The sequence below is a fragment of the Malus domestica genome, chromosome 15 (genome assembly GCF_042453785.1).
Source record: "Malus domestica chromosome 15, GDT2T_hap1".
NCBI classification, from domain to species: domain Eukaryota; kingdom Viridiplantae; phylum Streptophyta; class Magnoliopsida; order Rosales; family Rosaceae; genus Malus; species Malus domestica.
The window spans coordinates 12,083,042-12,100,974 of record NC_091675.1 but is presented as its reverse complement, the minus strand read 5'-3'; the positions used below and the strand labels follow the sequence as shown (position 1 = coordinate 12,100,974).

The 17,933-nt window shown below is 36.0% G+C and overlaps 1 protein-coding gene across 2 annotated transcripts; it reads right to left on the bottom strand.

Annotated features, from left to right (window-relative positions):
* Positions 1-4,457: 4,457 nt before the first annotated feature.
* Positions 4,458-6,073, bottom strand: LOC103400048 (protein RGF1 INDUCIBLE TRANSCRIPTION FACTOR 1). 2 transcript variants are annotated; one of them, XM_008338732.4, is made up of 4 exons: positions 5,935-6,073; positions 5,600-5,845; positions 5,361-5,501; positions 4,458-4,941 (listed from the first exon to the last, which is right to left on the bottom strand). In XM_008338732.4, exons 1-4 carry the CDS (start codon positions 5,935-5,937, stop codon positions 4,564-4,566), a joined length of 768 nt encoding a protein of 255 aa, XP_008336954.3. In that variant the 5' UTR covers positions 5,938-6,073; the 3' UTR covers positions 4,458-4,563. The 2 variants fall into 2 exon arrangements, with proteins under 2 accessions (XP_008336954.3, XP_070670068.1); XM_070813967.1 differs by having other exon boundaries at positions 5,600-5,836; positions 5,935-6,041.
* Between the last annotated feature and the right edge of the window lie 11,860 nt (positions 6,074-17,933).

Sequence of the window (17,933 nt, the reverse complement as noted above, 5' to 3'; positions counted from 1 at the left end):
AATGAACAAGATTTTGAAGTAAAAAATAAGATTACATTTTTTACAAAACAGTAACGAATTTATTGAAAATTAAGGGGAAATTACAATCTTCAGTATAAGATGAATTTATTGAAAATTAAGGGGAATTACTAATCTCAGTAAGGTGATTTTACTGACAAAACACTATTATTTAGCTCAAAACATGAATTACACTAAGAACATCTCTAGTCATGCTCTCTATTTTCAAATCAAATTTTAGCTAAAGGGACTAAAAATATATTTTATGAGCTACCTATAAAATTTTAACGTCTAATTTAGGGAGTCATAAACATGAATATAATGATGATGAATACGACGATGATGTTTCATTTTTTAGGCATATCCACTCGGTTTATATATTTCCATCTTTTCATAGTTTTTATGTTTTATTTTTCCAGGGTTTTTGAACGTTTAGAGTTTCATATTCTGAATGGCAATATGATCAAACCCTAATTAAACATTCTGGACCTTTCTTGTTGATAGCTCAAGGAAAACCCTAGAAAATTTGTTTCTGTTTTTGCTGAAAAAGTTATCACAGAAGTTCTAGTTGCAGCATTAATGCAAACCCTAAATGGGCCCAATCTTTATGGGGCCTAAATAAGAACTTTGTACAGAAGATGCATGAAGTTTCATTCTATAAGAATTCACCAAAAACAAATAAATATTTGCATCTCTCTATACAAAGTGAGAAGGCAAACAAGGTAAAGCTTTCAAAATCCAAAGAAATTCCCCTCCCTAATTAAGAATATCAAAATAAAATAATTTAATTAACAGGGGTAGTCACTTAGTACTACGGTCTAGTGGTATTCCTCTTCACTTGTAAGTGAGAGGTCTTAGGTTTGAATCTTGTCAAAGGCGAATTTGAACCACATTATTGCTAGCCCATTGTGAGGATAAACCTACCCCCTCCCGTTAGTGTAGATGATATCGTTTGTTAAAAAAAAAAAAATTAACAGGGGTAAGCCGCTTAAAACTATGGTCTAGTAATATTCTTCTTCACTTGTAAGTGAGAGGTCTTGGGATCGATTCTCGCCAAATGCGAATTTGAACCACATCATTATGGTTAGTCCGGTGTGAGGCTTAGCCCACTCCCTCACACCTTAGACCTACTCCAACATTCAAAGTAAAACTCAAACTTTAGGTTCTAAACCTACCCAAACTTGCTCCAACCCTTGGGGCAGTTATGAGTTTTAACCAAAACCTCTTTTCTGGGGGCAAATTTAGGCCAGGATTCCCCTCTGGATAAGTGGGGCTGGCCCACTATATATATATGTATATTTTTTAGTTTTATATTTATAAATTCATTGAATCCAACGGATCAAATTCAACAGTAAAAAAAAAATCTAAAGATCTAAATTTAAATCTAACGGCTAAAGTACTTAAAGAAATTTCATGTGTTTCATATTCTTTTATAGTGTTCTACGAGTTTCATGATGATGGTTTAGTGATTTTTCAATATTTATTGAAATCTAAATATTTTTAGGTAAAAATGTTCATAAATTAAATTAGGATAGTCTGCATAATTTTTTTTTTAAAGAAGTTACTTTAAGAAAAAAATTATATAAATTCATTATTTAATAATCTCGGGCTAAAATTTTAACCCATAAGGGTTGGAGAAAAACAATAGTTATGGGTGAAAAATTTTAGATTTTAACCTACGGGGTTGGAGATACAATTTTTTATTTAAAAAAAAATAGGGGTAAAATGGTAAAATAAATCATTTTGAAAATTTTCAAGCAAAGCACCACTACGTGGGTTGATCACCTTTTTACAATTTTTTCAATAACTAAATATTAAGTCAGTTTTATCTATTTTGATGAAAAAAATACTAATATATTTGACAAAAAAATACTAATAATAAATAATAAATAAATAAAACCAATTAGCACACGCAAGGCTAATTATTCATAAAACATTTATATTAAAATAGTATTAGCACCTCATCATCATCCTTTAGTGAAAATATATTGTTGTATTAATATATATATATATATATATATATATATATTAGGAGAATAATGTTTAATTGTACTACAATACTATAAAAAGTGGAAATGTTTTGCAATTGGTAGAGAGATTAGGCTAATTTGTACAATGAGTTGACCATAATTGGGTATCAATTTTAATACAGACATTATATATCTTTACTAGTTTTGTGAGTCGATAAAAGTGGCTATTTTACGGCCAAACCGATAAAAGTGGTTCGAGATTCCAAATCGATAAAAGTGGTCCCTGAGATATGTAAGTGGTTAACCCAATGGTACCTTCTTCCAGCCAATTTCGAAAGTCCCTGAGATTCCAAATCGATAAAAGTGGTTCTTGAGATTGTCCACTATCCATCATTTTGGTCATTTCGTTAAAAACTCTGTTAAGTGTTCCAGAGCTCTTGGCCGGAAGTTTGGGCAATTTTCAAAGCTTTGTAACTCAATCGTTTTTTAACCAAATTCGACCCATAATATATCAAAATAAAGATAGGAAAGTGTAAAATAAGATTATACCTATTTCGAAGCCCAATGATTGCCAGAGATTGCCGTAAAATAGCCTCCAATTTGACTGGTCCGAGTGAAAACTCGAAAACTCGCCGGAAACTGGATAAATTTTAAACGTTCATAACTTCTTCAATACTCAACGAAATTAAGTGATTCAAAAACTAAAATCATACTTCTCGACGAGACGAAGAGAATGGTACCTTTTTTTTTATGGCTAAATCACTGTGGTTTGGCCGAAAAACTGCTCAAAAGTGACTAACTCGAGACTAAGACAGCCACTTTCGAGCCGTTTTCCAGTCAAACCACGACGAGTTAGCCATTTAAAAGGTACCATTCACTTCGTCTCATCAAGAAGTATGATTTTTGTATTTGAATCACTTGATTTCATTGAGTATTGAAGAAGTTATGAACGTTTAAAGTTTACCCAGTTTCTGGCGAGTTTTCAAGTTTTCACTCGGACCAGTCAACTTTGAGGCTATTTTACGGAAATCTCCAGCAACCATTGGGCTTCGAAATAGTTATAATCTTATTCTACACTTTCCTATCTTCATTTTGATATATTATGGGTCGAATTTTGTTAATAAACAATTAAGTTACGAAGCTTTGAAAAATGCCCAAACTTCCGGCCAGGAGCTCTGGAACACTTAACGGAATGACCAAAATGATGGATGATGAACAATCTCAGGAACCACTTTTATCGATTTGGAATTTTAAGAACCAAAGTAATGAGTTATGAAATCTTAGAGACCATTTTGACGATTTACCCATAAAGAAAAATACCTTTGACTCTAATACTAGTTAGTAATCTTCAACAAACTTCGGTGAATTACTTAATTAATTTTGTGATTAAGTACTGTGTTTGTATCTTTTCAAATTGAAGGATTAATCAAACAATTGACATAGTACAATATGTGCTACAAGATATGTACAACTAGGTTGTGACTATGCTTGTTACAGCTAGTAATAGCTAGGATTAGTAATTCTTATCACAGCTAATCCCGGAAGGTTTGACTGGTCAAAATTAATTAAATAAATTCTGTCTCTTTTGTCTGTCACACACAAAATCATGCACACACGTACGATATTGTTTTATAATTACAGTCAAAGTCCAAGGAATACCATTTAGGCGGGCACTCATTGGGCCTTAAATTAAATCTGTGAATTGCATATTGAGTCGTGCAAGAACAGGGCAAATGTACTGGTAACCGGTTTGTGATTCAACCAGTCATGATAACCTTTCTGCACATAAAAAATTATTATACATATTTATAATTTTTTTTATCGAACAATATTTTAATTCTTTTTTTTTAAACGACGTATTTTAATTCATTTAAATTATTGAAAAGAATTTCAAACTTAAGTATAAAATCACGAGCACAAGTAAAATCTAAATGTAGTATCATATAATTAACTGTTCTCCTGATTTTACTTGTGCTCCTACTAGAAAGATTAACTATTTAGATTAAATGTGCTCTTAGATCTAATGCTAGAAAGATTAACTATTTAGATTAACTATTTAAATCATATGACGTGATTGTTAATTATTGAATTATTAAATATTAATTAACGTGTTTATTTTTTATTGATGACACGTCGCATGATTTACAAATTTAATCTAAAAATTTAGCCTACCTAGTATAACTCCTACTATGAATATACTTTAATTGTAATACACAGTTGTACCATATAATATGAAGCATATATGATCACAAGAACTAGAAGAGCCTCATCAAAATTCATGAGTAATTGAATCAATGATGAGATTAGTAAAATCATGAATGAAATATGACCTTGTTTTGGTCTAGTATAAAATATGACTTAAAAAAGAGTGATAAAAATGTACAGAACAATAACTTGGAATTGGGAACCACGTGATCACCTTAAGACAAAACACCCCGACCAAGTGATTAATTAACAAGAATTAAACTTCAAATTCGAGAAAGAAAGAAAGAGCTAATGTAATTATTTAATTAATCAAAGCATTTGAAGAGTTCAATTCAGTCAATTAAACTGAAAATTGTAATATTGAGCTTTATTAAAAAGTTTGTTGATTATACTAACACAAAGGAGATCTATGAGGAATGCGTTTTCTTCTACTAATCATGCTTGTGGCCATGTCCTCGTCGGAAACTTTATGAGCCGATCTTCCACATAACGACGCGTAATTAAGCCCGCTTCTCTTTTTCCTGACGACATCATGATGCATGTACGCCATGTGCATGGTCATGCTCATGGTCTCAGACCCAGATGATGATGACGAGCTCATCGGGTCATCGAGGTCCACAATTGTGGAATGAGGGTTGGTCTGATCACTGGTTATCTCCTCGTCTCCCATATCGGAAAGTGGAACTAAGAAGTCAGGACTCAGTTGAAGGGACTGGCATGTTTTCAAGTAAGGAGAGAGATCTTTCTTGAATTTAAGCACGTAATCCACCTGATTAATCATTAGAATCAACATGTTCATTAATTAATTAAAGCGTTTTAGTATTCATAAACCAGGTAAAATTTTCAGCTATATAAGTCATTTTCATAAACCATGTAAAATTCAACTATATAAGTTGTTTGTTGTCGCATAAAATATAGATGCAAAGGTTTTAGTTATTTATCTGCATGCACGGAACAAATTAAGGCCAAAAAGTAAGTAAATACGTTGGGAAATTGGTTAAAAAGATCAAAAATCAAAATCTCAATGGTTAAGGCGATCAAAATTAAAATATCAACAATATATGATCAAAGTTCGACGACATAGAAATTAGATAACGATGACATATTGAAAAATGATTGTTTCAGTAACTAGGATTGGAAAAATGATTATTTTAGCCAATTTCCAAATATATTCGTAGTTTTCGTTACCTTGCACCCGAGAGAGCAATGGATATAAGGCTCTTGAAGACTTCTGTCACACGATGTGCAGTAGTTTCCGGAACCCTTGAATTGCCGATTTTGAGGTCTTTTCTTGATGAACACTACTTTGGCACTATTGATTGTATATGCCTAAAACAACAAACAAAGACTTCTATTGTCAAACCAACTGAATTGAAATGGCAGAAGTCAATCAATTAAGCTAGACTGATCATTTTTTGGGCACTAACCTGAACGTTGGAGCAGTCGATGAGCTTCTGAAGATCTTCCAATCGGACAACGTCATGGTAGACATAGCGGCGAATTTGAAGGAGCCTGTGGAATCGATGGGAGGGAAGACAATGGGGGCATATGCTGATGCAACAATCCAAACAGCAGATGTTTTTTTCGTTCTTTTTCGCAGTTTCGTGGAATGAGCAGCCGGCGAAGAACTTCTCAGTGTAGAGGGCTTCCAACCATGCAGGCTTCTGAATTCCCTATCAAAACAATTAAACTCAATTATACTCAAAATACAATGAGAACTATGCAACAGAGACAGAGAGAGAGAGGTTGGGCAGAGACAAACCATGATCACATAAACACTTGAAAGAGAGAGCCCTTCTTTGAGCTGTTGCCAGGACAGTGGTGTAAACAGGAGGGAGAGAGAGAGAGAGAGAGAGAGAGAGAGAGAGAGAGAGAGAGAGCAAGGGATGGAGATAAGTGTATTTATTGAGCTTCACAAGAGAGGAAGGAGGAATATATTTATTCCTTGGGGAGGTACACAACATTTTGTCAATAGGGAGACCTATAACATGAGAGAGATGTTTGAAAGTGTTTTTAGATCACTAAAAATGTGTATGATAATATTGACGTAAAAGAAAGTATTTGAAGTATTTTTTATAAGAAACACATGTTATGTGCTTTTACGAAAAACACTTTAAATGTTTTTATAGAAACAATTGATTTTTGAGAGTTTTAACGAAACACTTCTGGTACTGTTTACTTTTAACAAAAATGACATTTTTACTCTAAAAAGTCATTCATGGTATTATTCACTTATAACACATTTTTGTCATTTTAATTAAAATTTAAAGTTTTTAAACCATTTTTATTAATTTTCTTTTGATTTTTATTAGAAGTACTTTTGAACATAAGTGCTTTTTAAAGAAATATTTCACAATGGAGAGAGAGAGAGAGAGAGAGAGAGAGAGAGAGAGAGAGAGAGAGGTATGAGGAGAACGTGGGCGCTGTTTCCGTGTCTCCCATTCTCTAAAAACCCTATAAACAAATGCTTGCTGATCTCCTTGGCTGAAGAGCTCTAATGCTAAACTAACCAAGCCACCTTCTTGAAGGAGCTGCTCAGCCAATTTTTTTTACCCGTTTCCTTCATTGATTCCCATCACTTAGAATTGGTGAAAGAGTAGTACGTGCTATTCGCACTTATTTTTATTTTTCATATATTTTTTTTAATTTCTAAATTGTTTGATCGGATAAATTGAAAAAGATCAATGATAAAAAATTAACAAAAGTATGTGAGAGATAAAAAATAAATGTGTAAATAACACTACTCGAGATAGAAGTAGATAGAATCAGTAGAAACTAGCTACTTCTTGTAAAAACAAAACCTAAAAATTACAGATAGTTAACAGCCACCCCTGATAATATATTTCCATCAGTCCATTCTTTGCGTTCCACTTTGTTGCTGTCATTCAAAATAAACTTTAGCTCTGGAATTTTCAAAATTGAAAATTCATCATATGCCAAAAGTCGGCTAATAAGTTTGTCTTCTTTTTATAAAATAAAAAACAAGTGGAGGAAGTGCAGCAGAGCAGAAATTAGGCATCCCTTTCTTGCCTGTTGCTTTTTGATGTCATTTCTGTAACTCACATCACTTGAAAAGATAAGTAATTAGGCCTACAAAAGGAATGATTTTTACAGTTGTAACTTAGTCTAATCATCTGAATGTTTCATTTTGCTACCCATGCAACCAATTTAAGATATCATGTCTCAGTATTTGTGTTGGGGAGGGACTTAGCTATATATAAGAATGATAGTGTGTTCATATTTAAAATTAATCGAGCATTATTTGATTATCATGCGTTTAATTTCTTGATATGTTATAATGATATAAAAGTGGTATTTGTGTTGGCTAGTATACTTCCAACATACTATTATCTCTCTCGTAAGTGTCTACGTGTATAATGTAGGTCGAGGTGCTTTTCTTATTCATCTTCCAAGGCCCTAGTAAATTGCTGAGGGAGAAAGGAGAAAAAATAAATAAAATTTGAAAGATTAGAATTTGGGTTTGGAAATAATAGCATGTCAAAGTACGTGCAGCTGTCTACTCGTTGGCTTTTGGTACCTCAACTGTGACTCATGTGACTCAAGTGGTACAATTGGTTGAATCGGTAACTTGGTACAACCTATGAGGAATTAAACAGAAAGGAGGTGGATTGTATGCCTTTCCATTTCCATAGTTTTCTCATCTCTTCCTATTTTATGTAGTCACGGTTAAGCCACGTCAACATTTTATATTTTTATTATCTTTTGTTTTATTATTTTTATAAAAAAAAATCAATATAAAATGTTGAAGTGGCTTAACCGTGACCACACAAACAGGAAGGGATGAGAATAGTATGGAAATGGGAAGGCAGACAATCCACCTCCAAACAGAAAAAGGTAATTCGTAAAGGAATTAGAGGATTGTTAACAACCTTCTCGACTTTCTTTATAATGTTGCATGAGAATCAGTCATTTATCTCGCAAGAGAAACAAAATTATCGTAGTATAGTTGACTCTAATAATGTCTTTTTATTGGAATTATTTCAAACAAGTTATGTTAAAATCAAATTTTAATTAATTATTTAAAATAAAATTTAGAAAAGATTGATTTTGTGACTTAAAAGAAGAAAAAAAAAAGAATTTTAATAAGAAACAATTTAAAGGAATCAGCAAAGGTAAACTAGAAAGTAAACGATTCAAATCATAATGCACAATGTAATATTGAAAAAAGAGAATTGTTATCAGCACTCCAAAAATCTTTTTTGGCACTCCAAATTTTTTATAATTAGAAAGAAAAATACATTTATAAGGAGTGAAGAATGATATTTTTGAAATACTAATAACAATTCCCTAAAAAACAAACAAAATAAATAAAACAATCTAACTAAGAAAGTTGATAGCATCTCCCAAATTAAATTTTAGTGTGGTTTAGAACACTGTCTTTTAGTGGCATATCCTTTGCATCTGGTCAATACAATTGTATGGCAGCACGCCTAATATGCTGATAACAGAGTCCAAGCAAGACATGTACGAGAAAAAAACCCGGTTTTTAGGGAACGAAACATGTCAACAATCAATCAACAGCTCCACTAATCGCAAGTCCTGCAGCTTGCTTCAATAATAATGTGTGCTCTTTTTTTGCAAACTGACAGACAAGCACAACTCATTGAGCACTAGTCAGGAAAACTACCGACCTAATTAATTAGAGGCTCCCCGGTGTGCTATTTTTGAGGAAGACCTTGCTTCTTGTGCCTCTCAGCTCCAACCAAGAGTCATCTTGGGTTTGGTACAAATCTTGTATCATTTTTTCCCTTTATACCCTTCATGCCTACCTTTCAGTTTCGAAATTCCACGTCGTAATATTGTTTTTTGATGCACAAAATCGAAGGTTTTGGAACAACATAAATCCGACCGTGAATCTGTAAGAAATGTAAATGACACAAGATGTATCATGGTTCACCTCAAGGTTTGGGTTACGTCCACACTAATTGTATTTCTCTGAGAGTATTTGTGAGGGAGAGAGTGTGAGAGCTTTGCTCTAGATAGGAGAGGCTTCGGGTTTGTGAGGGTGAGGAGACCCTTTTATAGAATAAGGGATCCTCCCTTAATTACATATTTACCCCTTCCTTTATTACATAATTATATTTGAGTCCCCCGAGTATTTATACGAGGTCTAAATATGGAGGCCCTAAGTACGGTATAAACAGTAATCCCCCAAGTTTTCAGTCAAGAGAGTTTTTTGGCTGGAGACTTGTAATTCAGTCAATGTGTGGGCCGAAGTAACTAGATGTTGTCTTGAACTGATGCTCGATATAAGGCAGTGCTCAATCTGAAATGATGCTCAACTAGAAGTAACACACGCTGCGAGGCTGCTTGGCTCGTGGCTTATGTTGCCTTGGTTGGCTCGGCTTTGTAGTGTTGAAGGTGAAGGAGTCCCTTTTATAGAATAAGGGTTTGCTCCTCAATACATAAGTGATGGGTTAGGAGTGATGCTCGCGGTGAAGCGGTTGCTCAGCTGGCGGCGATGCTCTCTAATGAAAGTGAGGGAGTCCCTTTTATAAAATAAGGGCTCGCTCCTCAATACATAAACGATGGGTTAGAGTTGATGCTCTCTAATGATGGTGAGGGAGTCCATTTTATATGATAAGGGATCGCTCCTCAATACATAAGTGATGGGTGTTTTCTAATGAAAGTGAGGAAGTCCCTTTTATAGAATAAAGGCTCGCTCCTCAGTACATAAATAATGGACTAAGTCGCCCAAGTATTTTTCATGAGGCCCAGTTGAGGCCCAATATATGCTACATAATGTAGTCCCCTAAGTCTTCGGTCAATAGAGTCTGTTGGCTGGAGACTTCAAATTGAATCCATGTATGGGCCGAAGTGGCGATTGTTCGAAGGCGGTATTTGTATACCTTGCACTGAAGCTTTGCAGGTGAAGCTTTGCAAGTGAAGCTTTGAAGCTAAAGCTCTGTAAATGAAGCTTTCAAAGCTGGAGCTTTTGTAAATGAAGCTTTTGAAGCTAGAGCTCTGTAAATGAAGCTTTTGAAGCTGATTGACATGAGTGATGCTTATGAATGTTTACGTTGATTGACATGAGTGATGTTCATGGATGTTGTCATGAGTGATGCTCATGAATGTTAACATGAGTGATGCTCATGAATGTTGAAATGAATGATGGTCATGAATGTTTATGTATGATTGTCATGAGTGATGCTCATGAATGTTTATGTATGAATGACATGAGTATGCTCATGTATAATTTGGAGTACTGGGCGTACTTTTGATCACCTGGTTGGTGGTAATAACGGCGGGTTGCTGAATAATTGTGGAGTACTGGGCGTACTTTTGATGACCTGGTTGGTGCTATTTTGGGCTTATGGGCCTTCGCCCTCTATACAACATTCCAACCCATTTATTTTGGGCTTTGCCGTTTTTTTTTAATTACCCTCTGATGAGGTTTATACAGATGTCTTTGAAAGATAAAAATGAATTACATCATTCTGGTGGGGTGTTTATTCCTTGCTTTTGCTTTCTCTTTTGCTTTCTGCTTTTGCTTTCTCTTTTCCTTTTTGGCAGATGGCAGACAACGCTTTCGTATTGGTTGAGGAAGTGCGCAGACAATTATCAACTATCACAGCTGGGTTTCTTGGGTCATCATCGGGAATATTTCTTTCAACCTTGCCGACAAGATCTGCACCGACATAAGCAGATTTGGTATATATGCCTCCTCATTTTTTCTTTAACAAGATGTTTGAACATAAGCTAGTGTACTCCAGCTGTAAAACCCCATCAAAGCGTTTTTCTTTCTTTCCATTTTACCTTTATTCCACTTTTGTTTTCTCTTCAAAAAAAAAAAAGATTTCACATGTCCCTGTAAAGAAGATGCAGAGACCCGGTTTTGGCCTCTCCCACTCAATCGGGAAATCGAGAGGGTTGCGGCGGGTGAGCTTCTCCTCCTCCGGTGCCATACGCATCACCTGACTCCTCCGATGCCGGCGAGGATCGAACCACATGGCGGAGGAAGGAGACGATTATGGAGGAGGCCATGGATGCTCTTACAGTCGTTCCATGTTCCATGAGTAAAGAGACGAAGTAGATCGATTTATACAACATATCTCGTTCCTTGAAGCTCGAGCACATTGGGGACAGCCAAAATCTTAGAGAAAGCGAAGAGAAAAGAATGAGAGGTGAGGTGAACTATAAGGTTGACGAGAGAGGACCCCTGGAGACTAGAGGCTTGCTTCACGAAGTGCTCGATCACCTGGGCTTGCTTCTGCTCTACCTCCATTGAAAACCCTCTTTGAGAACATAGAAACAACCCAGATTTTGGTGGGCTGACTTCGGCCCACTTTCCACTGCCAGGGTGTTTTCCACGCGGCTTCGTAATCTTCTTCAAAGTCTCGTCTCCTTTTAGCTGTCTCCAATGTGTTCGAGCTTCAAGGAACGGGATATGTTGTATACATCGATCTACTTCGTCTCTTTACTCATGGAATATGGAGCAACTGTAAGAGCATCCATGGCCTCCTCCATCGCCGTCTCCTTCCTCCGCCCTGTGGTTTAATCCTCGCCGGCATTGGAGCAGTCAGGTGATGCGTATGGCACCGGAGGAGGAGAAGCTCACCCGCCGCAACCTTCTCGATTTCCAGATTGAGTGAGAGAGGCCAAAGCCGGGTCCCTGCATCTTCTTTACAGGGCCATGTGAAATCATTTTTTTTTTAAGAGAAAGCAAAAGTGGAATAAAGGTAAAATGGAAAGAAAGAAAAGCACTTTGATAGGGTTTTACAGCTGGAGTACACTAGCTTATGTTCAAATAGCTTGCTAAAGAAAAAAGGAGGAGGCATATATACCAAATGTGCTTATGTCAGTGCAGATCTTGTCGGCAAGGTTGAAAGAAATATTCCCGAGGATGACCCAAGAAACCCAGCTGTGATAGCTGATAATTGTCTGCGCACTTCCTCAACCAATACGGAAGCGTTGTCTGCCATCTGCCAAAAGGGAAAAGAGAAAGCAAAAGCAGAAAGCAAAAGAGAAAGCAAAAGCAAGGAATAAACACCCCACCAGAATGATGTAATTCATTTTTATCTTTCGAAGACATCTGTATAAACCCCATCAGAGGGTAATATGTATACCCCATCAGAGGGTAATTAAAAAAAAAATGGCAAAGCCCAAAATAAATGGGTTGGAATGTTGTATAGAGGGCGAAGGCTTATAAGCCCAAAATATCACCAACCAGGTCATCAAAAGTACGCTCAGTACTCCACAATTATTCGGCAACCCGCCATTATTACCACCAACCAGGTGATCAAAAGTATGCCCAGTACTCCACAATTATTCGGCAACCCACTACTATTACCACCAACCAGGTGATGAAATGTACAACCGGTACTCTAATATCATTTGGCAACTAGCCATTCATGCCACCAACCAGGTGATGAAAGGTACAACCCGTACTCTCCTTCATGCCACTAACCAGGTGATCAAAAGTACGCCTAGTACTCCAAATTATACATGAGCATTACTCATGTCATTCATACATAAACATTCATGAGCATCACTCATGACAATCATACATAAACATTCATGACCATCATTCATGTCAACATTTATGAGCATCACTCATGTTAACATTTATGAGCATCAATTATGACAACATCCATGAGTATCACTCATGTCAATCAACATAAACATTCATGAGCATCACTTATGTTAATCAGCTTTAAAAGCTTCTGTTTGGGCCTAAAATTACACAATCAGCTCGAGTGATCAAAGCCGTTGAGTGTTACAGATTTTCTTCCATGCGTGATGCATATGCGTGTGGGTGAGGGATTTTCCATGCAATTTGTGTATGCGTGGAGTGATCAGCACAAAGATATGTAAAAGGATTAGCATGTTCTGCATGGATGAGAATGGATCAAGTTGGAACTTGACCAAGCAAAAAGTTAGTGATAATTACCATCGAAAAGTGATAAGTGCCGTCTGAAATGAGATATAATTTGAAATGGATATGGTCTCTTGGGGCATGTGAAAGATAAGAGATGGTAAAGAATAAAATAATATTCTTTTGTTTTCCTACATGGTCAAAACAACAATGTGCATTGAATGTTGCCAATAATCTAGCCAAAGCAAGATTGCGTCAAATAAATCTTTGAAAGCCGAATTTGGTGGAAGGTCAGGTTTTCAAGATTACAGCGGGTTTTGATTGATGTGATAAGGTGTAGGGTTAGCAACAAATAAAGACTCAGATTCACGGTGTAATTAGGATTGGTTTCTGCGACTTAGGCACTCACATTTCTATAAATACCAAGCGGCAGACAACTAAAAAGAGACCTCCAATTCAACACACAATTGCCCTGCGCAAACTCTCCCAACAACTTTGAGATTTTTTATTTTCTCTTTTCGCTGACACATCTTCCGTTGGCATCAACATCATTGTGAAAGCAACCGGTGAAATCTTCAGTCGACATAGATAGCTCTGTCATCGTAGAATCAGCCGATCTCGCAGCATCTTCCGTTGGCATCAACAGCACTACGGCGAGGACGGTTGGTTATCTATCCAAGTCTCGGTCGAGAAGAATTTCTGAATCCTTATTGGTCGAGGTCATCTCATTAGCCTTCTCGGCGAAGTGAGGTGTTACAAGTTATTACATTCGGCACATTGAAAGCTGAATTTGATATTGAACTTCAAAGAATTAGCAGCCTTGTCTTCAGGCTCTAGAACCCGAAGGCCGAGAGTGTTCCTTCCTCGGCCGCAGTCGCGAGATTCAGAACTCAGTAACGCACCCAACGCAACATCAACAAATTTTACTCATCGGCCGAGCTCGGCCGACGAGTTGGCACGCCCCGCACACAATCGAAAGACGTAGTTAGCTTACTAATTACTCGGCCTGTGCCACGTAGGCTTGGTAGTTTTTAGGGTCAACATCTTCATTTATAGAGCTCTAGCTTCAAAAGCTTTATTTACAAAAGCTCCAGCTTCAAAATCTTCATTTACAGAGTTCTAGCTTCAAAGCTTCACTTGCAAAGCTTCACCTACAAAGCTTCAGTGCAAGGTATACAAATATCGCCTCCGAACAACCGTCACTTCGGTCCATACATGGATTTAATTTGAAGTTTCCAGCCAACATACTCTATTGACCGAAAACTTGTGGGACTACATTATGTACCATATATTACGCCTCAACTGGGCCTCATGAAAAATACTTGGGCGACTTAGCCCATTATTTATGTACTGAGGAGCGAGCCCTTATTCTATAAAGGGGATTCCCTCACTTTCATTATAAAGCACCCATCACTTATGTATTGAGTAGCGAGCCCTTATTATATAAAATGGACTCCCTCACTTTCATTAGAGTGCATTAACTCTAGCCCATCGTTTATGTATTGAGGAACGAGCCCTTATTTTATAAAAGAGACTCCCTCACTTTCATTAGAGAGCATCGCCGCCAACTGAGCAACTGCTTCGCCGTGAGCATCACTCCTAACCCATCACTTATGTATTGAGGAGCGAGCCCTTATTCTATAAAAGTGACTCCCTCACCTTCAACGCCACAAAGCCAAGCCAACCAAGGCAACATAAGCCACGAGCCGAGTAGCCTCGCAGCGTGTGCTACTTCTAGTTGAGCATCATTTCAGATTGAGCACTGCCTTATATCGAGCATCAGTTCAAGACAACATCTAGTTACTTCGGCCCACACATGGACTGAATTTTAAGTCTCCAGTCAAGACTCTCTTGACTAAAGACTTGGAGGACTACTGTTTATACCATATTTAGGGCCTCCGTATTTAGACCTCGTATAAATACTCAGGAGACTTAAATATAATTATGTAATAAAAGAATAGGCAAATATGTAATTAGGGGAGGAGCCCTTATTCTATAAAAGGGTCTCCTTACCCTCACAAACCCGAAGCCTCTCCTATCTAGAACAAAGCTCTCACACTCTCTCCCTCACAAATACTCTCAGAGAAATACAATCAGTGTGGATGTAGCCCAAACCTTGGGGTGAACCACGATACATCTTGTGTCATTTACATTTCTTGCAGATTCACGTTCAGATTTACGTTGTTCCAAGATTGTTAATAAGAGCATACCATATTATAGATTTTTATCATATAAATTAACGGTTGATAATCATTCATGTATACACAGACAATTATCTCGAGCAAAGTTCTTATCTGCCACTAATCTTCTCTGAAGAGTTTTGCTCTTGGAGCTGGACGCTGGAGCTGCGGGACGTGTGTGTGTGTGTGTGTAGCATAAGAGGATTTGGCATAACCAAACCTATAAACATGTTGTCAAAAGATTTTCCAATATTATAATTTTGGAGTCTAGTCCAAAGCTGGCATAACCAAACCTATAAGGGTGCGTTTGTTGCACCGGACTGTCTCGGACTGGACTAGCTTCAAGGATTAAGCTGGACTGGCTTAGACTAGACTAAGCTGGACTGACTTAGTGAAGCGTTTGGTGCAGTGTCGGACTAAGAAGCAGGATTATAATATTATATTATTTAATATATATTTATTAATATTTTATTTTTAATTTAATATATCAATTAATATTTTTTCATTACTATATCTTCTTCCCTATTTTCTAGAACCATCTCTGTGCATCATTTTTTCTCTCCGCCTCTCCCTCCCCATTCCCCTTTTCTCCCAGTTTTGTTCCTCCTTTTTTTATTGCAAATCCTCTACCTCTTCACTTCATCTTCTTCGCATCCTCTGCACTTCACCTCTTCCTCCTGCCTCTTCACTTCCTCTCACAAAATCACTTGCAAATCTTAAAATAAAAAAATAGAGCAAGAAAGAGATTGAAGGAGGTGGGCTACATGTGTGATTGGCTCAAACGTGGAGGATAAGGGTTGGATCTGGTTTGTTTTTTCTGGGTGCATGTGTGATTGAAACAACCATGATCATCCCACTGCATTTTTTTTTTCTGGATTTCCTGGGTTTCTGAGTTTTCTAAGTTCGAATTTTGGGATTTTTTGGGTTATCTGGGTTCGAATTTTTCTGGGTGCATGTGTGATTGAAACAACCATGATCATCCCGCTGCAAATTTTTTGTATTTTTTTTTTTGAATTTTGCGAAATCTGGATTTGAAAAGGGTTGTGGGACACGAGATAGAAGCAGGTGGGATGAACGAAACAGGGAGGGGTGAATCCATCAGATTTGGCTTAGCAGTCCGGCCAATTTCGGGGGGCCTCGCGAAGACCCTTCAACGAAGCTTTTAGTCCGACTTAGTCTAGGCGAGTCCCATTAAACGTAGTCCCGGCGTGAAACAAACACAGGACTACAATCTAGTATAGTCCGGTCCCCTCTAATCCGGTCAAACAAACGCCCCCTAAACATGTTGTCAAAAGATTTTCCAATATTATAATTTTGGAGTCTAGTCCAAAGCCCTACCCTATTTTCACCTAGGCTCAAATGCATGTTATTTATTCTTTTACCTTTTTAAAACAAGAAAAATAATTATTTTGTGGCAGTTCAGTTTGTCCTTCTCTTTTCTCCTTTTCCCCTTTTCTTAAGCAAGGATTTGAAGGTATCTTGGAGGCTTGAAGCTTCCGGAATGGTAAAATGAAGTGTTAATCTACTGCTCCCATTCACTACTAATGTGATGAGAAAACTTTCTAAAGATTAATCTCAAAGAATAATTTACAGGTTTGTTTAATAACCATTTTATCTTAGTTCCTAGTTTTTATTTTGAATACAAGGAAAACACATGAAAGAAATACGGAATATGAGAATCAAGGAATGGTATTGATATAGATGTGAGATGTAGAAAAAATTTGTATGAAAACAAAAACTACACAGGGCATCTCCAGGAGATGCTGTAAAACAACCAAAACTCTGTTTTAAGGAGCCAAATCTTAAAAAACACATATCCAACAGACTATAAAAAAAAGTTTCTTCTATAACAAAACAGACTGTCACTCTTTAAATTTATAGAACAACTGTTCATTAGCTAAATATTAAAATATTCCTTGAGCAAGAAGAAAAGGAGGAGAGAGAAGAATATTTTAGAAATAAGTGGGTTGAGTTTGAATTGTTAATAATAAAATATTCAAAGTTTGCTAGAATAAATAGTGTTGTTTGAGATGAAATAATTTTTTGACAATGATTACTTGCTAGTTTAACAAAAAAATGAGAATTTCTCTTAAATATGTCTTTGGTGTTAGGGTTTAGCTCTCATCACCCTTCTTTATTGCTTTTCTCTTGTACACTTTTTTTCATTGAGAAATTAGGTTCTCATCCCTCATTTTGCTATTCCATTGATTAAAATCTTATTTCTTTTCAATTTTTAATCAAGATCATTGGGTATTAATAATATTATTAATTATTTCAATAATAAAATATTTTTACCTAAAATGATTCATTTAGTATTAAAAATGTTACAATTAGTATATTTATATTTTTAATTTGCAAACCTTTTTTAATTTGTACCAATTTTCTTTTCAGTTTTAATTTGTACCCATATATTAATTTCTTTTTGTGCCCATATTTTTTAAAGTTTTATTTGTATTTGTGCCAATGTGTTTGCCATCACGTGACATTGTCTAATTAATCAATGATAGAAAAATTACATATGGTATATTTATGTTTTATGGCTAAACTTTGTATCATATATTTATATTTTTAGTTTGTACCCACTTTTAATTTGCAACCTTTTTTTTTTAATTTGTAGTATTTTATTTTTAGTTTTAATTTGTACCCATGTATTAATTTCTTTTGCGCCCATATTTTTTAAAATTCCATTTGTACTCATAATTTTTCAATCTTTTATTTGTACACTAATTTATTTATAATGTACCC

What these genes read in the sequence shown, in the direction of transcription:
- LOC103400048 (XM_008338732.4), bottom strand. An exon ending in TCGACTGCTCCAACGTTCAG is followed by an intron (nt 5,502 to 5,599) that starts GTTAGTGCCCAA and finishes TTGTTGTTTTAG; the next exon opens with GCATATACAATCAATAGTGC. An exon ending in ATTGCTCTCTCGGGTGCAAG is followed by an intron (nt 4,942 to 5,360) that starts GTAACGAAAACT and finishes ATGATTAATCAG; the next exon opens with GTGGATTACGTGCTTAAATT.